General features: G+C 37.7%; 2 protein-coding genes across 2 annotated transcripts; one reads left to right on the forward strand and one right to left on the reverse strand.

The window, feature by feature from the left end:
- The first annotated feature begins 4,672 nt into the window (after positions 1-4,672).
- On the forward strand, positions 4,673-7,322 carry LOC114742181 (pentatricopeptide repeat-containing protein At5g40400-like). Its single transcript, XM_028930460.1, is given in 2 exon segments — positions 4,673-5,599; positions 5,601-7,322. Coding segments are annotated over 2 exon segments (2,049 nt in total). The 5' UTR covers positions 4,673-4,924; the 3' UTR covers positions 6,975-7,322.
- Positions 7,323-9,139: 1,817 nt separating this feature from the next.
- Positions 9,140-17,719, reverse strand: LOC114742188 (zinc finger CCCH domain-containing protein 41-like). Its single transcript, XM_028930466.1, is given in 7 exon segments — positions 9,140-10,004; positions 11,457-11,780; positions 12,323-13,332; positions 13,335-13,545; positions 14,283-14,764; positions 14,767-15,128; positions 17,451-17,719. Coding segments are annotated over 6 exon segments (2,790 nt in total). The 5' UTR covers positions 15,014-15,128; positions 17,451-17,719; the 3' UTR covers positions 9,140-9,488.
- Between the last annotated feature and the right edge of the window lie 352 nt (positions 17,720-18,071).

An 18,071-nucleotide genomic window follows, 5' to 3' on the forward strand; every position in this document is an offset into this window, starting at 1 on the left:
GTAGAGTAGGGTTAATGATTATTTCTGAGATGAGATATGCATATATCTATATAGCGGTACCGATAACTTTTTTTGAGATGGATCATTTTCTCATCGGCTAAAAACTTGTGGGGTTCTCTCCTTCATGCCTGTGCATCACTTTTATTGGGGTACCTGCAGATACAAAGATGCAAATGCACGAGTAATGGGTTGGTTTATTGCCATTAGTGGAGATGATTAAATTATATCACTCTTTTTCGATGGATAGAGATTTGATGCAGTGTCACGTTTTGGCATAAAAGATGGTGGCTTTAGCTTTTTGAGCGACAACCCACTACTACTTTTTCGTTAAGTTCATTTGTTGAATGATCCACGAGGAGTTGCTCTAGAAGCAATTGTTGGTAGAATAAAAATGGTTGCCCGCTATCCTAAAATGAAATCATATCCCCTTGCTCAAGTCCGCTCCCTAGCTGACTCTGCTACTATTGCAAATATTGAGGATACTGATAATTTTTAATTTTAGAAGAGTTATGTACATCATAATACATGGGAAGATGGTGGATATAAATTTTGAAAATAGAGAGATTGTTAATGTAATTTTAATGAAGCTCATGAATGGTTTCTATAACTTGAACTCCTTTTGTGATATATGCAATTGGGTGACAAGTATTTCCCTTTGGAGAAGGAGATCACAGCAACAAGGGTTCTTTATCATTATTGTTGTTATTATTTTGGCATATATGTTCTTATTTATATATATGTTATGTAGAAATGTTTGGTATCATCTGTTATTATTCTGCTACACAGGCCATGCCTCGGCCGAAAATGACTTTCTATTTGAGAAAGTCAGTCTGGTGTTGGGAAGAAAAATATGTTACTGATAAAGAAGCAGTCTAACCAACTAAGCTAATGTGAATGCCTGATTTTGTTGTTTTGTCACCATGCAGCGACTTCAAAATTATACTTTTGGTAAGCAGGGAGAGTTGAGCCTACCATTGAACAGCTTCATGTTCTCTTTGCAATTGATTTAAGAATTTCGTCATTTCATATATGCAATTGATTTCAGATATTCTCATGCGATACTCAAGAGGGAAATCTGCACTTATGTTTGGTTTGACAGAAAAGCAGCACAAGTAGCAGCTCAGCGAGTCTCTCACATATTCATGACTTTCGGTCAATTGAATGCATTCAGTAATAGTAAAGAATAGCAAGATCGATTGAGGAAAGCCTCTCTATCATGCAGTGACAAGAAAATGCAATCATACATCCAATATGGTGGTATGCGAATAAACTTTGTTCTGTTTTCGTAGAAAATTGAAGTCTTTCTTCAAAGCAATAACAATGATTGTGGGTGAGTTTCCATTAGTGATTAGGTGACTACTAGAAAATGGCTTTTATTTATTGTTGGCTTTCGCAATGGTAGGCTTTGCCTAAAGAATCGGAATCTTGCAGGAGTCCTTGCAGCTAAAGATTGTTGAAATGTTGCCGTCTCTTGCTTCACACTCTGCAATGATTCCACTTACGTCACCTGTAGTATCATTCCTATGCTTAACAAAGTTGCTAAAAATTGTTGAAATGGCTTTTATTTTTCTTTAATTGTTGTGGTGGTCTCTCTTGTGGATTTTTGTAGTACTTATGTGGTTTTACAGCATGGGTCTTCAACTATAATTTAAAGTCATAGATCTTCATGTTTTAACTTTGAACTGATGTCGCATTTACTTTAAAAGTGGCATCCATAATTACATCAAGAAACCATCATTTATACTTCATTCTGGCACTGCCTTGCAATTTTTCCTTGAAATGTTAGAGGAACAGGTTTCACGTCATGAGCCTTGTGTGATCTGTCTAACTACCAAACAAGTTGTAGTTGTTTTTATGTCAAACTCAAATAATAGTATAGTTGTTTCTTGTCGTATGCCTAATTCTATGTTTCTCTTGCTACAGGTTGGGTTCCTCTGTCTCTTACTCTCAATGATCGAGCTCTTGGGAGTCTGCAAATAAGTTTTTCATTGTGATCTTTGTGTTGCTGTTTAATGCTGCAGAGCCGTGCTGTTTTTTTTTCATAGAAAGATAAAAAATGGAAATGAAAAATTGACTACTGAAGAACATTTGAATGATAGCTGACTGGAGAATTAGAAAAGTAAACACGAGGAATTAATATAAATCTGCGGCTTTCAAAAACTACTATTAATTAGTTGGTCGCATGCAAGGTTATTAGGTTCACTATAGGAGCTTTGCAATTAATTTGGCTTACCTTGGTATGTCAGGGAGCTGGGACTTGAGACGCTTAAGAAAGAGGTGGAAGGTTAACGAGATTATTAAAGGCCTTCTCCTGATTCACTTTTGCTTCAAGTAACTAGGCTGGGAGTTATTGATTATAGGTGATACGTGTGTTGGCCTGCCTTCCTTGCTAACAGTGGGTTATTTTGTTGGAGGGAAGTATACCGTAATAAAATAAAACTTAGCATGTGACAGGGGTAAACTATATAAACTAGATCCCTGTATCATTATAATTCTGTTCATGATTAAAACGTCCATCCTGTAATCAAAGTGTTATTAGGACCACTCTCCGGATGATAGCACGGAAGACATGTTCCCAAGAATGCTTTGCTGACCTTGACACTGTCTGGAACTTCACGCCTCCATTATGAACAGCTCCAGAACAAGATTGGATCAGAACATGCAGAACATCAAAGAAACGAAGCTTTTGGTGGGGCAAATTGAAGGTTTTATTACAGACCAAGCTGCAAAAATCGAATTGGGCTAGTTAAGGGCATAATATTTTCTAGTCATTTCTTACACTTGGTTGATGATTGAGAACCTCAAACAACTCATGTCATAGCGTCTCACTTGTGCCTCGAATCTTCGATTCTAAGTGCTATAATAGATTTCCTTCGACTTAAGATATTCACTGTATTTAGATGTTGCTTGCTTGATTGTTATTGGCGGTTTCACTAGAGTCTTGTAGCTAACAAGGCCCAACCTTTTCTTCATTCTTCTTACACACGGGAGGTTGCTTGCTAAAGGGTCAACTGATTTTGTGCCAGATAGAATAATCTGCAGTCAGCCGAGCCGATTCCATTCGAGATGTTTGCCAGAAAAACCCTGATAGGGGTGTTGACCTCATCTTGCCTGTTTCCGCATGTGATATCGATATATCGTTTTCTTGATTCTTCTTGTCTGGTGCATGCTTTCTTGAGATATCGTGCTTTTGTGTTTGCATAACAGTCTCGCATTGAGAGCCAAGATCCGATAATTAAATCTATTGGCTTGCAAAGCCTTGCCCACCCTTGTGAAGCTGATTTAATTGGTAGTTTCCATTTTACTTTGCAAAGGATATCTTGCTATTGAAGGATTCAGTAAACTTTGTGAACTAAATTTCTTTGGTTATAATTAAATTATTGGTTGTTACTATGTATCTTATTTGTTAATGTTTTTACACTGCTTGGATTGTCATTGAAAAGCATGTGAAAGATTACCTTGCAGGTCCAATTCCGGCACAAAGGTAAGCATGCCTGAGCAGAAGCTTTGATCCCAAAGTAATATTGCGTTTGGTATTCTGGAATCCTGGATGTGGCAGTGGAAGTGAGAGTAGAAAGGGAATCATAATTTTGTCATGTTTGATGTTGTTGAAAACTATTCCCCAGGGAATCAAGATTCCACAGATTTGAAGGATGGGCTTCCACCGCTAGACCCATGTAATAGTGATGTGCTTTACATGGAAACAAAAATTTGAGCACCTATTGAAAAATTGATCAGAAGGACCTTTTTCTCTCTTCTCTTCCCTCCCTCTCCGTCCTCCATCTCTCTCTCTCTCTATTTTTAACAATTCTTATTTCTTGGTGTATTTTTAGTCTTTTCACACCTTCACGATTCCTTTCTATTCCTTCGGTCCTTAATATAGAACCCAATTGTTGAATTAGTTTTGGTCATAAATATAAGATCCATTTCTCATATTTATCAATTTTCTCTAAATTACTCCTATAGATACTCCCTCAACCATAATCAAGTAGAAGAGGAAGAAGGAGTATTAAAAAAGATTATAGTATTTTAGGAAAAACTTGTCACATTTCTTATAATTAACTAACTTACCTAATTTCTTTAATCTAATTAAATTAGTTAAATGAATCTTATATTAAGGATCGGAGGAGTATTATTCTAATAATCATAGTGTGATAGAATTCCACATACTTTCCCTTAAATTCCACACATGGTTTTGGGCCCAAAATGTTCCAGTTCATTAAAGACCAATTCTTGGTTACTTTCCTATTCAAATTTCTTTAGAAGTCCTTCCAGCACACTGAACAGGCCCAGAGGAAGGTGAATTTTTCCCTTTAAAAGAAATAAATAGTAGTCTGGATAGGCTATGCTCAAACTGAATGCCTTCCGGCATTAGTTACTTCATAAGTTTTGCTCTTGAAAATATTAGTTTCCAAATGTATTCTTCAAGTATACCTTCCTCTTTGTTGGCCCTCTAATGGAACCCAAGAACTTCTTTGTCATTTCTGCAAATGTATCTGTAATTCCTGCTATGATAAGGCTCAAGAGGAATGATGATTATTAATTTTAGTATACATTTATTAATTATAATTTGTAACATATGTCTAAATATTTGAAGTATCTCGCTTTATCTTTTCATTTCACCATCCTAAATGAATAGGAAATGGGTCCACCCGGGCCTGCCTTTCCAGCAGAAATATCGACTTCTCCTTTCCCACCCTTGGTTTCCCAACAGCGTTCTTCACGCTTCTGCTCACTGTCACTCTGTCCAATCTTTAATCGAGAGGGTACGGAGGCCAATGCTGCCGCCGTTGCCGGAGACAAGCTCATATTGTTATTGCTCTGAAAAACACCATAAAAACCGAGTTGCAAAGGTTTAAATTCGAACACGAACGACGGAGCAAAGGGGGGAAAATAAGGAGGCCCAAGTAGAAAAGCGAACTTGATGTCGATGATCGCTCCGTTGCGATACTTGATGTCGCCAAAGAGACGAAATATGGCGGGTTCTCTGTTACTTGGTACGCTTCTCTATCGCTCTCTCTTCTGTCATGCTTGTAAACACTTAATGTCTCGATCTTCAATCTTTTCGACTACTGACAAAATCCTTGTTGCTTTAAATCACTCTACATCTGCACCTCATACACCCCACTGGAATAGTCTTTCAGAATTCTCCTTCAACGCAAGTTTCACGAAATCATCGGCACTTTGGTCGACATCGTTGTCTTCTTCGTCTTCTCTTTCAATTGTACCGGATTCTTCGTCGAAACCCATTTCAAATCCCCTCTACAATTTCCTTGCCCCTACCCAGAACCCCAATAATATAGTCAGCCTCATTTGTTCAAGCCTTAAACAGAAAAGTTTTCACCTTAATCTTCTTCAGAATGATATCAAAGATATTCTTCCACATATGGGTCCCCGTGAAATTTCAAAGATTTTGCTGAGGTGCCAGTCTGACTGCTCTTCGGCTCTAACTTTTTTCAATTGGGTTAAAAATGACTTGGGCATCAGACCCACTGTTCAAAACTATTGTATAATTGTTCACATACTTACTTGGTCACGAATGCGCCCACAGGCCATGAAATTGTTGTCAGAATTAATACATTTAGTTGAGCAAGTTTCTCCCAAATGAGGATGTATTTCAAAATCTTGTTGCGTGTACTGAGGATTGTAATTGGAGTCCTCTTATCTTTGATATGCTCACCAAGGCTTATCTTAAGGTGGGTATGGTTGAGAAGGGATTAGGAACTTTCAGAAAAACCATAGAGGCTGGTTTTATCCCTAGTGTTATAGTCTGCAATTTTCTGTTAAATGGGTTATCCAAATTTAATTATATTGGTCACTGTTGGGAAGTATATGAAGAGATGGGAAGACTTGGGATACACAGGAATGGTCACACCTTCAACATTTTGACCCATGTTCTGTGCAAAATTGGAGATACAAATAAGGTGAATGGATTCCTGGAGAAGATGGAAGAAGAAGGATTTGAACCTGACTTAGTTACGTATAACACACTGGTTAATAGCTATTGCAGGCAAGGAAGGTTGGGAGATGCATTCCATCTGTATAAGATCATGTACAGGAGGGGTGTGATGCCTGATTTGATTACGTACACAGCCTTGATGAATGGCCTCTGTCGAGAGGGGAAGATCAGGGAAGCTCATCAACTTTTCCATAGGATGGTTAACAGAGGGCTAGATCCTGACATTGTGTCATATAATACTCTCATATTTGGTTACTGTAAAGAAGGTAAGATGCATGTATCTAGATCGCTGTTGTATGATATGATTGGAAATGGGGTTTGCCCAGACAGTTTCACTTGTAGGCATATCGTTGAAGCATATGGAAGAGATGGAAAACTGCTTGCAGCATTGAATCTGATTGTGGAGCTTCAGAGGTTTAGAATTAAGATTCCTAATGATGTATTTGATTATCTTATTATCGCATTGTGTCAGGAAGGTCGACCTTTTGCTGCCAGAAATCTTTTAGAAAGAATCTCTCATGATGGTTATGTGCTAGAAAAAACCACATACAATCAAATTATTGAATCCCTATGTGTAGTTGATAATGTGGACGATGCGGTAGTATTAAAATCTGAGATGATAAAGAAGAGTATGAAGCCAAATCTCACAGCATATGGAGCTATTATAAGCTGTTTGTGCAGAAACAACAGGAATTGGGAAGCTGAAAGGTTATTGGAAGAAATGGTTAAAATGGGTTTTCTACCTGATAAAGAAATATGCAGGGCGCTAATCAAAAGTTGTTGCAAGGAGAGGAATGTTGATAAAGCAGAGTCATTATTGAAATTATTTGCCAAGGAGTTTCAAGTTTACGATAATGAAAGCTACAATGCAATTGTTGAAGTCTCTTCTGAGATTGGTCAATTTACCGAGTTGATGGAGCTTCAGGATAGGCTGCAAAATGTGGGATATGCTCCAAATAGTTTAACAATTAAGCATGTAATCCATGGACTGCAGAAAATAGTGAAACAAGAATAGAGAAGCCGGGCCATCGCATGCTTCAAGTGTAGCATAACTTTTGGCATAGGTTCCGTATACAGCCTCTAGGCCACCTGATGACCTGATGCATGGCATTCTTGACTCTTAAGTAAAATTATCAATGATACATGAGATCATGGGGAGAGGCAAACCAGAAACACCTGATTTGGTCACACTCAGGATCGTTAAACAATGAATTGGGTCTATAAATTGAGGATTGGGTAGACATGATAGCTTGCAGTAAAACACTGCGGACTCACTGGGATCAATTGCAATATATTGACCAAATTTTCACACGTTCCAACTTTTCTGACAGAGAAGTCAGAGCAACGCCTTGGAACGAAATATTAAAAAAGGATATTTTGGGGTTGGTTTCTGTGTTTCTGTGTCAGCTTTGGAGAGCCTTTTGTTCTTCATTCAACATGTCTCACCACTTACCAACGTGTAATAGGGGTGCTGTACGGAAGTGGATTCCAACTGTTATTGTGGCCTGGTTTATTTTGGAGGAAATCAGAGGTTGGCAACATTTTTCAGGTATTACATCTCAATTTAATATAAAAACTAAATAATTAATTTAAAAATATTAAGAAATTAGTTAACAAATATGTATTGAAACTATTTTTGGTAGGATTCTCTTACCATCAATAAGGATATTTTTTTAAAAAGTTATAAATTTATGAAACAAAATAAAATGAATCTTATATTTTGAATTAAAATTTAACTTTCTGACATTAACAAGGATTGATTTACTAATCACTCACAACACAACGAATTAAAATTCAAATTCCTATTAGTGAGGGTTTACATTTAGTGACCTATATTAATTAAGAACCAGAGATAGCCTATAGTATTAGAGTTCTTAATTTTCCTTGCGATATTTGATTTGAGACATGAACGATTTTTGGATAGATTCTCTTGAAGTTTGGGGGGGGGGGGCACATTTATCAAACCTGATGTGCCATTCCAGTGAAGACAAAAACACTGGTTGTTATGGTCACATTAAAGTAAAATTCTATGGCTGGGGGTCAACTTCAAGAGAAGGATTAGTTTATGGGAGAAATTTAAGGCTGGTTTTACTCAAACATGTTTCCTGCCGAAGTTTTTGAGTTTATATCGTATTGCATTTTGGAGCGTGGGAGATAAGTCTATTTCTTTTTTGGTTCTTAATATAAGACCTAATTATTAAGTTAATTTTAATTCTAAATATAAGACTTATTTATCATATTTGTCAGTTTTTTCTATCCCTCAAACATAATCAAGTATATCTGAAAACAACACACCTAAACAAAAACTCTTTTTGTTATTGAAAAGCACTTTTACACTCACCCAAACACTTTCTTAATGGTAGCTGCAGACTGCAGTCTGTTACTCGGTGATTTTTTTTTTTTTGTTGGTGGGCGATAAGTGCTTGAAGGCTTGATTGCTCTCATTTCATCACTGTTCTCTCCCAAATTTTCCAACTCGTTTTCCTTGAAATGTGGAAGACGATGGTATCCCTTGTATTTGCTTCTTTTGTTGTTCATTAAGAACTTTGCTGTTTTTCTCAATGAGATGGGTTAGATCTGAAGATTAGACGATAGAAGCACTACAGCTATGCGTTTTTCGCCGTTTCAATCAACAACGACAAACATGGCACAATGATTCTGCGGTTCCGCCTCTTCCTTCAAATCACGAAGCTTGCAGGGAGGCCCACGAAAGGAAAAACTCTTCATATCTTTTCTTTCTTTCTTTTTTTTTTTTTTTTTTGCCTTCCCCTGATGTCATATTATTCCAAGAAGATGCAACGAGGAAAAATAAATATTAGCCCGAATGAAATTATAAGATAAAGGGGTTGTTGGTGCATAACAAAACAGCCATTGAACTAAATTCGTAAATTGCTGTATCAGCGTCGGTCACTCTTAAGTAATTTGCCGAGAAAATAATGCTTTTTTGCAAGATAATAAAATGCGGAATGAAGTGAAAACAAATGACCCATAAACAGATCGATCCATTCAGAGAGCGTCATAAAAACACAATATTAAATAGTTTTTCAATAAAATCAATCATGTCATTCTGAATCATGAATCGTTTCCGCGTGTAATAATAATTTTATTAAAATCCTGATTGTAAATATCAACCAAAAAAACAAACTACCTATATTCGGTATATTCCCAAAGTGAACAAGCAGAAGTTGCAAAGGAGCAAAAACTACCCCGCTTTATATATTTTGCATGCATAGATCCAAAATATTTGCTATGTAACATCAATCGTGTTCAACAGAGTTTTTAACTTTAAATCTTTGACCCTACGAATACCTAGGCTGCAAAAACAACAGGATGCACCATTCAAACTATACCACCCAATACAGGCGGCAGCAAAAAAGAACGAAAGATCCCTCTTACATGTCTTGAGCGTTAAAAAGTAAGCACATGGGAAAATGAATTTTTAGAAATTGTTAAAAAAGGCTCCTGAAAATTAGAATTTAAAAGATTAAACATTTTACCTCGCTGTACAAATCTGACTATCAGCAGATCCTCAACAAACACTGCCTTCAGGTGATTGTTCGGCAGAAGTTTGACTGCACTGACGATCCTCACCTGTTTCCGTGTGCTCCGAACTATTTTTAGCTCCAGAGTTTAGGGTTTCGTCGTCTCCTGATGCAATACTTTCCGCCATAACATGGTCTTCTTCTGGCTGATCATCCGTATGCTCCGAACAACTTTTAACTCCAGAATCCAAAGGGTCTTTATCCCCAGATATATTAGTGTCTTGCATAACTTGGTCTTTTTCTTTTGGTTGATCGTCTGTATCGATGGGCTCCTTGGAAGCAGATACTTTTCTTACAGTGCTAGAATTACTAGGCGTGAGCCACATAAATTTGAGATGATGATCCTTCCAGCTTTTCCCATTAGTGAATGCCCTCTCAGCTGCCTGACGCGTAGTGAAGCTTACACGAGCCTCCGACTGGCTACTGTCATGGTCTCCCACGTCCTCTAGCTCTACCGCAGAAATCTCCCCATATGGTGAGAAGTGGTCTTTCAAGACAGCAGCCTGATAGACAAATAATGAAAGCGTCAACAAACTGGCATGAAGCATAACATTATGTGTTAACCACTTGCCTTGTTCCATCCAAACTAAACACATAAAAATAAAAACAGGAAAGGACTCCATACCCAACAACGCAAATACGTGAATACAGAGGTATTAGTGCATCTTGGATGCTGACTCCATCATATCAAACGTACAACCTTAAACTATCATTTCGCTCATGGCTCACAAATACGGTCCATATTCACAATACTGTCATACTAAGGCCAAATCTAAAAGTATGTTAGGGAATAGGGAGGGAAAGAAGGGAGGGAATCAAAAATCACAAGTAGAGATACATGGGGAAAGAAGGAACAAAGAAATTTTTCCTTCCCTCCATCCATTAGTAACAAAACAAAGGATTGAGTCGATCCTTCTTTGACTCACTTTCCCTTCTAAATCTCTCACCCCAAAAAATGCATAAGATATGAATAATAGAAGCAAAGCACTATGCCCTTGGAGCACTGTTTCTTCTGGAGGGAACTGATATTTAAGGAACTCAGTTTCTGATCCAATCAAGGACCTGGGGGAGAAGCTTATAATAAAAATTTGAATATTTCTCACAAATGATTGCATGCCATTGACACGTTGGATTTTATAAGACATCATGAAATTAATCAAGTCTCATATGCAAGACATTATAGTCGTTGAACATATAAAGAACACTAAAACCTCTTAAATCATACTTCACCTGCAAAGAATTGTTTGATTTAATAACATCAGCAACTACTGATCCAGACAGCAACACTGATCACCCAACTAGTTTCTTTCGTTTTCTTTTGGATATATGGTTCCAAAACTTATCAATCAGTTAATAGGTAAATTTCAAAATGAGATTCTTCAACATCATTTTCATGGTTCTTGAGCATGTGTAGCTGAAAGCAGGTAATTATCAAATGTCTGCTTTTCAAATGTGATTTGGATACATCATATTTAAGTCCCCAAAAAAAATATGGAATAACAAGAGGTGAGAAAGAGATCATGACCAACCCCATGAAGTTTGTCGCAAGCAGCACTAACCACTATTTCTTGTCTAAATCCATATTCCCTCATTCATTCTTTTTCTTCCTCTACCTATACGAGTAAAAATACTTAGTATTTCATTAAGCAAAATATTTAACGTATCTTTAACAAACATTTTGGGCAGTCAACTCTCCTTGTTAATCAACAGTACGGTACATTGCAATAGTCTTTCTGGTACTTACCACTAACTTCTCATTTCTCTGAAAGACAACTAAAATCATAGGGTACGAAATAGGTTGGACTGCTTTTGGCAAATCTGCCATATACTGTTCTACCATGCGAGCATCTAACGGGATTTGTCTCGATAATGAGTCAGATTAAAACATGATGAAGTAAATAAAAGCATATGATGAATTAATTATCCTTCTATATAACGAGAGTAAGAGGACTTACATCTGCTAGTCCGGCTGGTAAAGGGGAGGTGATTTTAAATGAAGTGGGACGATTGTCCAATTTGTATCTATTTACAGGTGCATATGGTCGAATTGGCACTTTGGCTGTGGATTCTTGATGTGCAATTATTGCAGTTGCTTTCGGACTTTGAGATACAAGGGTTCCCAATGTATTGTTCTTATCACTTATTGTCTCTGCATGTGGAGATGCCATACAAAAGCCAGAATCAGACAATTGAGAAGTCAGTTTAACATCAGCTGACACGCCTGTTTTGGGTCTCTTGGCAGCTTGCTCAGTAACTACTTCACCCTTGAGTCCCGTGGCCTGCAAAAGATCAAAACATCAAGGATTTATTTGTGAATGATCAATTCAACTCAATTAGAAGTCTTAAATGAAGGCTCATATTGGTTTCAATTGACATCTACATTGCACTATCTTCAACTAAAAGCACATCTGAGCTTGAAGCCCACTCAGAGACAGGCCCACCATTTCTGCCGCTGAAACTCAGTTTAATTAATAGAATCGGGGTTGAAAGGATCAAACCCTATAGTTTAGATCACTTGGTCTTGAATACTATGTCCACAATCAATTCAAATTGAAAGCTTAAGCTATTAATTGAAGGTTCTTGAGATTTATTTTAGTAATTCTCCGAAAATATGACACAATGGAAGAGAGTGGCATCTTAACATGCTTATATACAATTAGAGTAGAAACTTTAGTAAATGTAGCAGCAGAAAGATATAATTTATAAGGGATCCTTCTGTGTTGTTCATGCAAAAAGAGTGAAAAAAATGTGGGAGGGGGGAGACAGAAAGGATCTAAACAAGCATGCATAGTTAAAATAGTGTGAAGACTTTAGTTTTTACTTGTTTCTCAAGTTTGTCCAAATGGCGTCGGAACTCATTCCGCTTTTGATCCAGCATTTCCTGTTTCTTGCGCAGTTCTTCCTTGAGCTGCTCCAAGTTTTCAAGCTTCTTTTGCAATGGAGGTGCAGTTTTTGGTCCATTTGCTGTCACAAGCTTAGGTTGATCAGGAGCTGGGGATGCATCAGAAACAGTCTTTGAAGCAGTTGTTTGGTGGATATCTTTACCCCTATCAGTGACAACCGTATGAGAAGGAACCAAAGCAGATGAATGCCCAAGGACGGTTGCAGTTACACCATTGCTGCTGCTAATGCTGTCATCAGGAATGCTATCACGATTAGCCCACCATAGCTTAATAAACCGATTACCCATTACGGCATCAGGTGCCTTCAAAGCAGCTTCAGCCTCTTCCCTCTTGGAGAACTGGACAAAAGCACGTTCACTGTTCAATGGAATATGAATGTCAATAACCTCCCCAAATTTTTGAAAATGAGAAAGAAGAGCATCCCTTCTGTTACTTTTCTGCGGAATGCCATTTACAAATAAAGTTCGTAGTGCCTTTTGTGATGGTTTCCGGATGTTGCGTATGTCAGTCTGTGCCCTAAGAGATGAACCCATGGATTTTGGGCCAGCATCATCAGCGATGATTTGCTTAGCTTGCTGGGAAGAGCTGTGAAAACAATTTAATTCATCATTGTCTTCTTTTAACTGACTATCAGGATACTGAAAGGTACCCACCATTGGATTAACCATTTCTTTCACATCAGATCTGTTTTTTGAACCACCAATCCTGGCCCAAACTGATGAAGTAGCACTCTGTGAAGTGAAAGTTCTTCCTGTTCCCATTGAAGAATCTCTATCTGGAGCATTGAATAGTCTCACATTATGCCTATCAGAAGGAGCATCACTGGAGAAGGGCTCAGTTTCATCAATCTTGGATGACTGTAGATTAAGGAGCGCATTTGACGTTTCCAGACCACTATCATTCCAAAGGGGCTGATCAGGATCATAAAATCAGCTCCACTTGTGCCCCCAGGACCAGGGTATGCACCACCCAATACCAAACCATCATCGCCTATTCCAGACTTGCCAGCTTTGCCATATATACCTTTGCTATTCATTGAAGTGGCTGAAGCACTTATTGAATGTAAAGACCCAGATCCAGCTGATGCGCCCATAACGTGTGCACTTGGAAGTGAAACTGGAAGGTTGAACTGTGAAAGGCCCTGAATTGAGAATAAAAGAACGATTTTTAGTGAAGCTATTAAATCAACAGAAACACAGCATATTTTTAATAAATTGCAACTTCTGGAAAAGTCCATTAACACAAGTCATCAGATTAACACATTAACTACTAATTAAAAAGAATAAATACTAAATTTCTAATTGTCTGCAAAGTGCAAGTTTGCATAAAAGTACTCTAAATTGGATTGATAGTCCAAACAAGCTCGACAAACCCACCGCTCAAATAAAACTAACATGATTATTGTTAATATGATTGTTTCAAATCATAGGCAACAAACCCAAATTGCTCAGAAGCACCTTTTTCCTACGATTTTTGACACCATAGATCCAGGTATCAACATGAAACTAGACCTTGCTGATTCTAAAGTCACTTAATGAAGGTGAAGGTTCATACGCACCTATGAAAATCATTTACCATTTGCCAATACATATGCATAAATAAGTAGAAATTACAGAGAGAGAAATATGATATTAGTGGTGGAAAGATAGTTGATCTTAGGCCCCACAAATCGAATGATTAACCTAGACAAATTTTGACATAAAGCTCAAAAACTAGCAGAGCCTCGTTGCAGAGGTTTCTTTTACTCCAACTCAGTCCCTTGGTGAATAAATGCAAAGAAACACTCCAGGAAGAGCCTTCTATAACAGAACTTGTCAAGCATTATGAAAATAGCCATTTGCATTTAATTAATAGGGAATAGCTTAATATAACAGATACCTGGACATCTTCGATAACAATTCGATTAACACCATGCTCCATTGGGCACATGTCCCCTCTAAGGCAAAAACCACGTTCCTCAAAGTCTCTACATCTTTGGCGAGGGATACTCAAATTTACTGATGAATTAATAGGTGGTCTGAGTGGTCCTTGTAAACCAATAGGATGAAGCATATCCAAGCCACCATTGGGTACTCCTGGAATTAAACCAAAAGCATTCCATGATGCATTTTGTGCATTTGAAACATTTGGCAATCCCCGTCCAGTGTAAAGGCTTGAAGAAATGGACCCTTGCGGCACCATCTGTGAAGCAACATCAATTGAGCTGAACCTAGAATCACGCTGATTCCAAGAACCCACCTCTCTTCCTCTTCCCCTTCCAGCACCAGGATCTCCACTAAATGATTGGTTTGGCCGTGATCTGTGATTTATATCAAAAGGTGCTCGGGGAAATGAAGTCAATCCAGGGCGCCTTTTATCATTTCAAAGGGTTGAGATTCATTTTCCCTGAAAGAATGTCGGTTCCCAAAAGCTTTGTTACGCTTTCTGAATGGCCTGTTTATAACAGGCTCTGTAACATCTCTCTCCAATGATTGAGAACGATCTTCCCGCCTCCGATGCTTATGATTCCGATCATCATCATCTTCGTCACTCACTTCCTTTTCCTCTGGATCACTGACGCTATCAGATGGAGCAAGAGATGGCTTTGGAGATGAAACTCTCATCTCCATTGATCCCCTTAAAAACGCAAGTTTTACTTTGTCCTCTTCCTCTTCCAACTTCAATCTAGATATGATAATCCGACTTATCTCTCATCTAGAATTAGTTCAGCAATATAGAAAGAACCTGCATCAAGGTAAAGATCCTAAGAATCATATCAAAAGTGATGGACGTGTTTAGATATTTATTGAATTAACTACTCAAAATGGAATTATTGCAAAAAGAGATGATTCTCAAAACCCGACAAGAATAGCAATAAATAGGGACAGACACTATTATCGGCAAAATCGATATTATTGTTCAAAAAGGATTTATGTCTTGTTTCTCAAGATTCCCTTTCCTCCCCACTTTCTATCATGATACCAAATATAACCTAAGAATCATAACAAAAGTGATGGACGTGATTAGACATTTATTGAATTAAATACTCAAAATGGAATTTTATACAATAAAACCCTGATTTATCCATATAATTATTAGCATTGTCCAAGGCAGCTGAGGCAGCCACCTAGGTCCTACAGCAAGGAAGTTTTAGAGCCTAGTTATATGAAGCTTTAGATATGGACATGGATATGAAAACAAGACATTTTTGGATAAAAGGAACGTTGTCAAAGGCAAGAGATCTAGGGCCAAGCACCATGGAGTCCACATCAATAATCATATCAAATATCTAACTGGTGAGAAGACTCGAGGCAACAAGCATTACGATCAAACAAAATCTGTCAAAAAAACATAAAAAGCACATCCCAATAGAGAAAGGAAATTTTATTGGAGAGGATAAGAAACAATACAGAAACAGCGGACAAAAGATCCTCCTCAAACAAAGTTAAAAAGCTCTTCAACTCAGCAAAGGTTTCCGATTCTTTTGGATGTCTACAAGAGATACTACCATCCCCCCCTTTCGAAAAAAACAAAACCTCCCTTGAAAGAAAAGGTCATGCACTGAAACCCATAGACGATCCATAAAAGCAATCCATATTTTCTCTCATCATAGACCAAAAAAATAGTCTTCTGCCTTCTTCACCTTTTGATCAACTTGATCCAGTACATCAGGCTGGCAGCGTGATCCCCAATTGGTTCATAGTCACATGCCCTCTTTATGTCAGATAAGATATTATACAGTAATTAGTTTTGAATAATTATTTATTAAGTATGTACTATTTCGCAAATACTTCATTGGATTAATGATTATCTAAAAATTTTGGTTGCATAAGAAAAGGACACAGGCAAGGAATTTAAATTATGTCCTCTACTGGTCTGATAAGTTCTATGTTCTTTACCGAGGAGTTGCAACATTGATCCACTGCCAAGATAAAACTCCATATACTACGAGTATATATTTTGCAGTTTTAAGGATCTAAAATAAAAAAATCCAAATCATCGCAGCATACAATTCATTGGCAGTATATCAAATTAAAATACTTTCCCAAAATGGAAAACCTGCCCTTTTTCAGTCAGGCGACCACTTCAAGTCCTGCTTGATGCCTGACAGCCTCCTGATGTCTCGATACCCTAAGCTAACTTTTACACTTTAACAAGAATATTAATAACAGAATTTCCCATGAATCATAACATCCTCTTCCTCTAGAAAGCTTCGAAGTTCAAATGTTATCAACATAATACACACAGTCTTTGTCCATTTCCTCATAGATATTATCATCATATGGTCAAATGAAAATGTAACGCGTGTTATAGTCTTCTACTTGCCTTTTCAATTAGATATTTTGTGAATACCACTATCCAATCTTCCACCCAATCAAAACAAATTCAAGTCGCGGAAATCCCAGCTCAAGTTGGTAGTAGACACTTGCAAGTGCTGAGAATAAAATGCATAAAGGACAGGAGAGGGTATAGACTCGTATTTTGCCTGTGATTGGAATTAAACAACTTCCTATCCGGATGATCTCAGAGTAATTGTAAAAGGAGGCAACAGATCTCCACATACCCAAATACTTCAATGAGATAATACAGAAGAATGAAACGCAGAGGGAATAGCTTCGTCCTCTAATCTAACGCCGACGATATACAGTCCAGACCAAAGCTGCCAGCAGCTTGAAATTGCTTGTAAAACACGAGTCCCGTCTTTAAATCTAGCCGCAAAGAAATTCAAAACACATATCCCATTTGGCAATTCACGCTGATTATTCCGAGTACTTTCCTATCCAACGATTTCAAATAGATTTTTACCCTAAGGCCGATGCATCTGGACAAAAAATTTTCGTTTTCTCTAGAAATTAATTAAACCCACAAACTGTCCGGCCACCATCCATACAAGGGCCTATTGGGTCTGGAAATAATAATCAATCTCCCCGGAGGCAAACCCCTATATGTCGCCCCCAAGGGAGAGCAATAATTGTCTACAGCTACGTCTTATTAATTCAAAAATAGCAATAAATGAGATGAGCGTGAAAAATAATGTTATGGAGAGAAAGGAGAAAAGAAGGAAACCTGAGAAAGCAGGGGCGTTAAAACCACAGTCCGCCGTCGAATGGATGATGGCAGCGGCGAGGGGAGGCAAAAGTGATGAGATGATTGCGGTTGAATAGAGAGGCAAAAGGAATGTTCTGAATTTGAGAGTGAAGAAGAAGTAGTGGGAGTCTGGGAGATGGCTCACGCAATTTGATGAACAGGAGAACGGAGGAGGGACGACGGACGACCTGAGGTGAGTGTGCGAGGGAGGGGGAGGACAGAGTGCGTGCGGCTGTGTGAGCCCGGAGAGGGAAACAGCCCAATGTGTTGGGTCAGGAACGTAAATATACTCTTAAGTCTTATCTTTAAATATTTAATAAATCATTTTTCTAAATTAATTAAATCATTGTATGACCCTTTGCTCTTGTTAAAGAGGGGGAAAAACACATTTTCATTGTATACGAAAGAGAATTTTTATAAATCAAAGAGTAGGATATATATTTTTAATTTTGGGAATTTAAATCTAATTTAAAAAGTCCCTTTTTTAAGGAAGAGGGCTTAGTTCGGCCTAAAGAAAAAAAATATATATATATATATATTGTCAGGACAAAACAAAGGCATCAGAATCTTAAATCTTAATTTTCTTTGTTTATTAAAGGC

The sequence above is a fragment of the Neltuma alba genome, unplaced genomic scaffold, assembly GCF_004799145.2.
Source record: "Neltuma alba isolate B1F8T4 unplaced genomic scaffold, ASM479914v2 tig00003680_pilon, whole genome shotgun sequence".
Classification (NCBI taxonomy): domain Eukaryota; kingdom Viridiplantae; phylum Streptophyta; class Magnoliopsida; order Fabales; family Fabaceae; genus Neltuma; species Neltuma alba.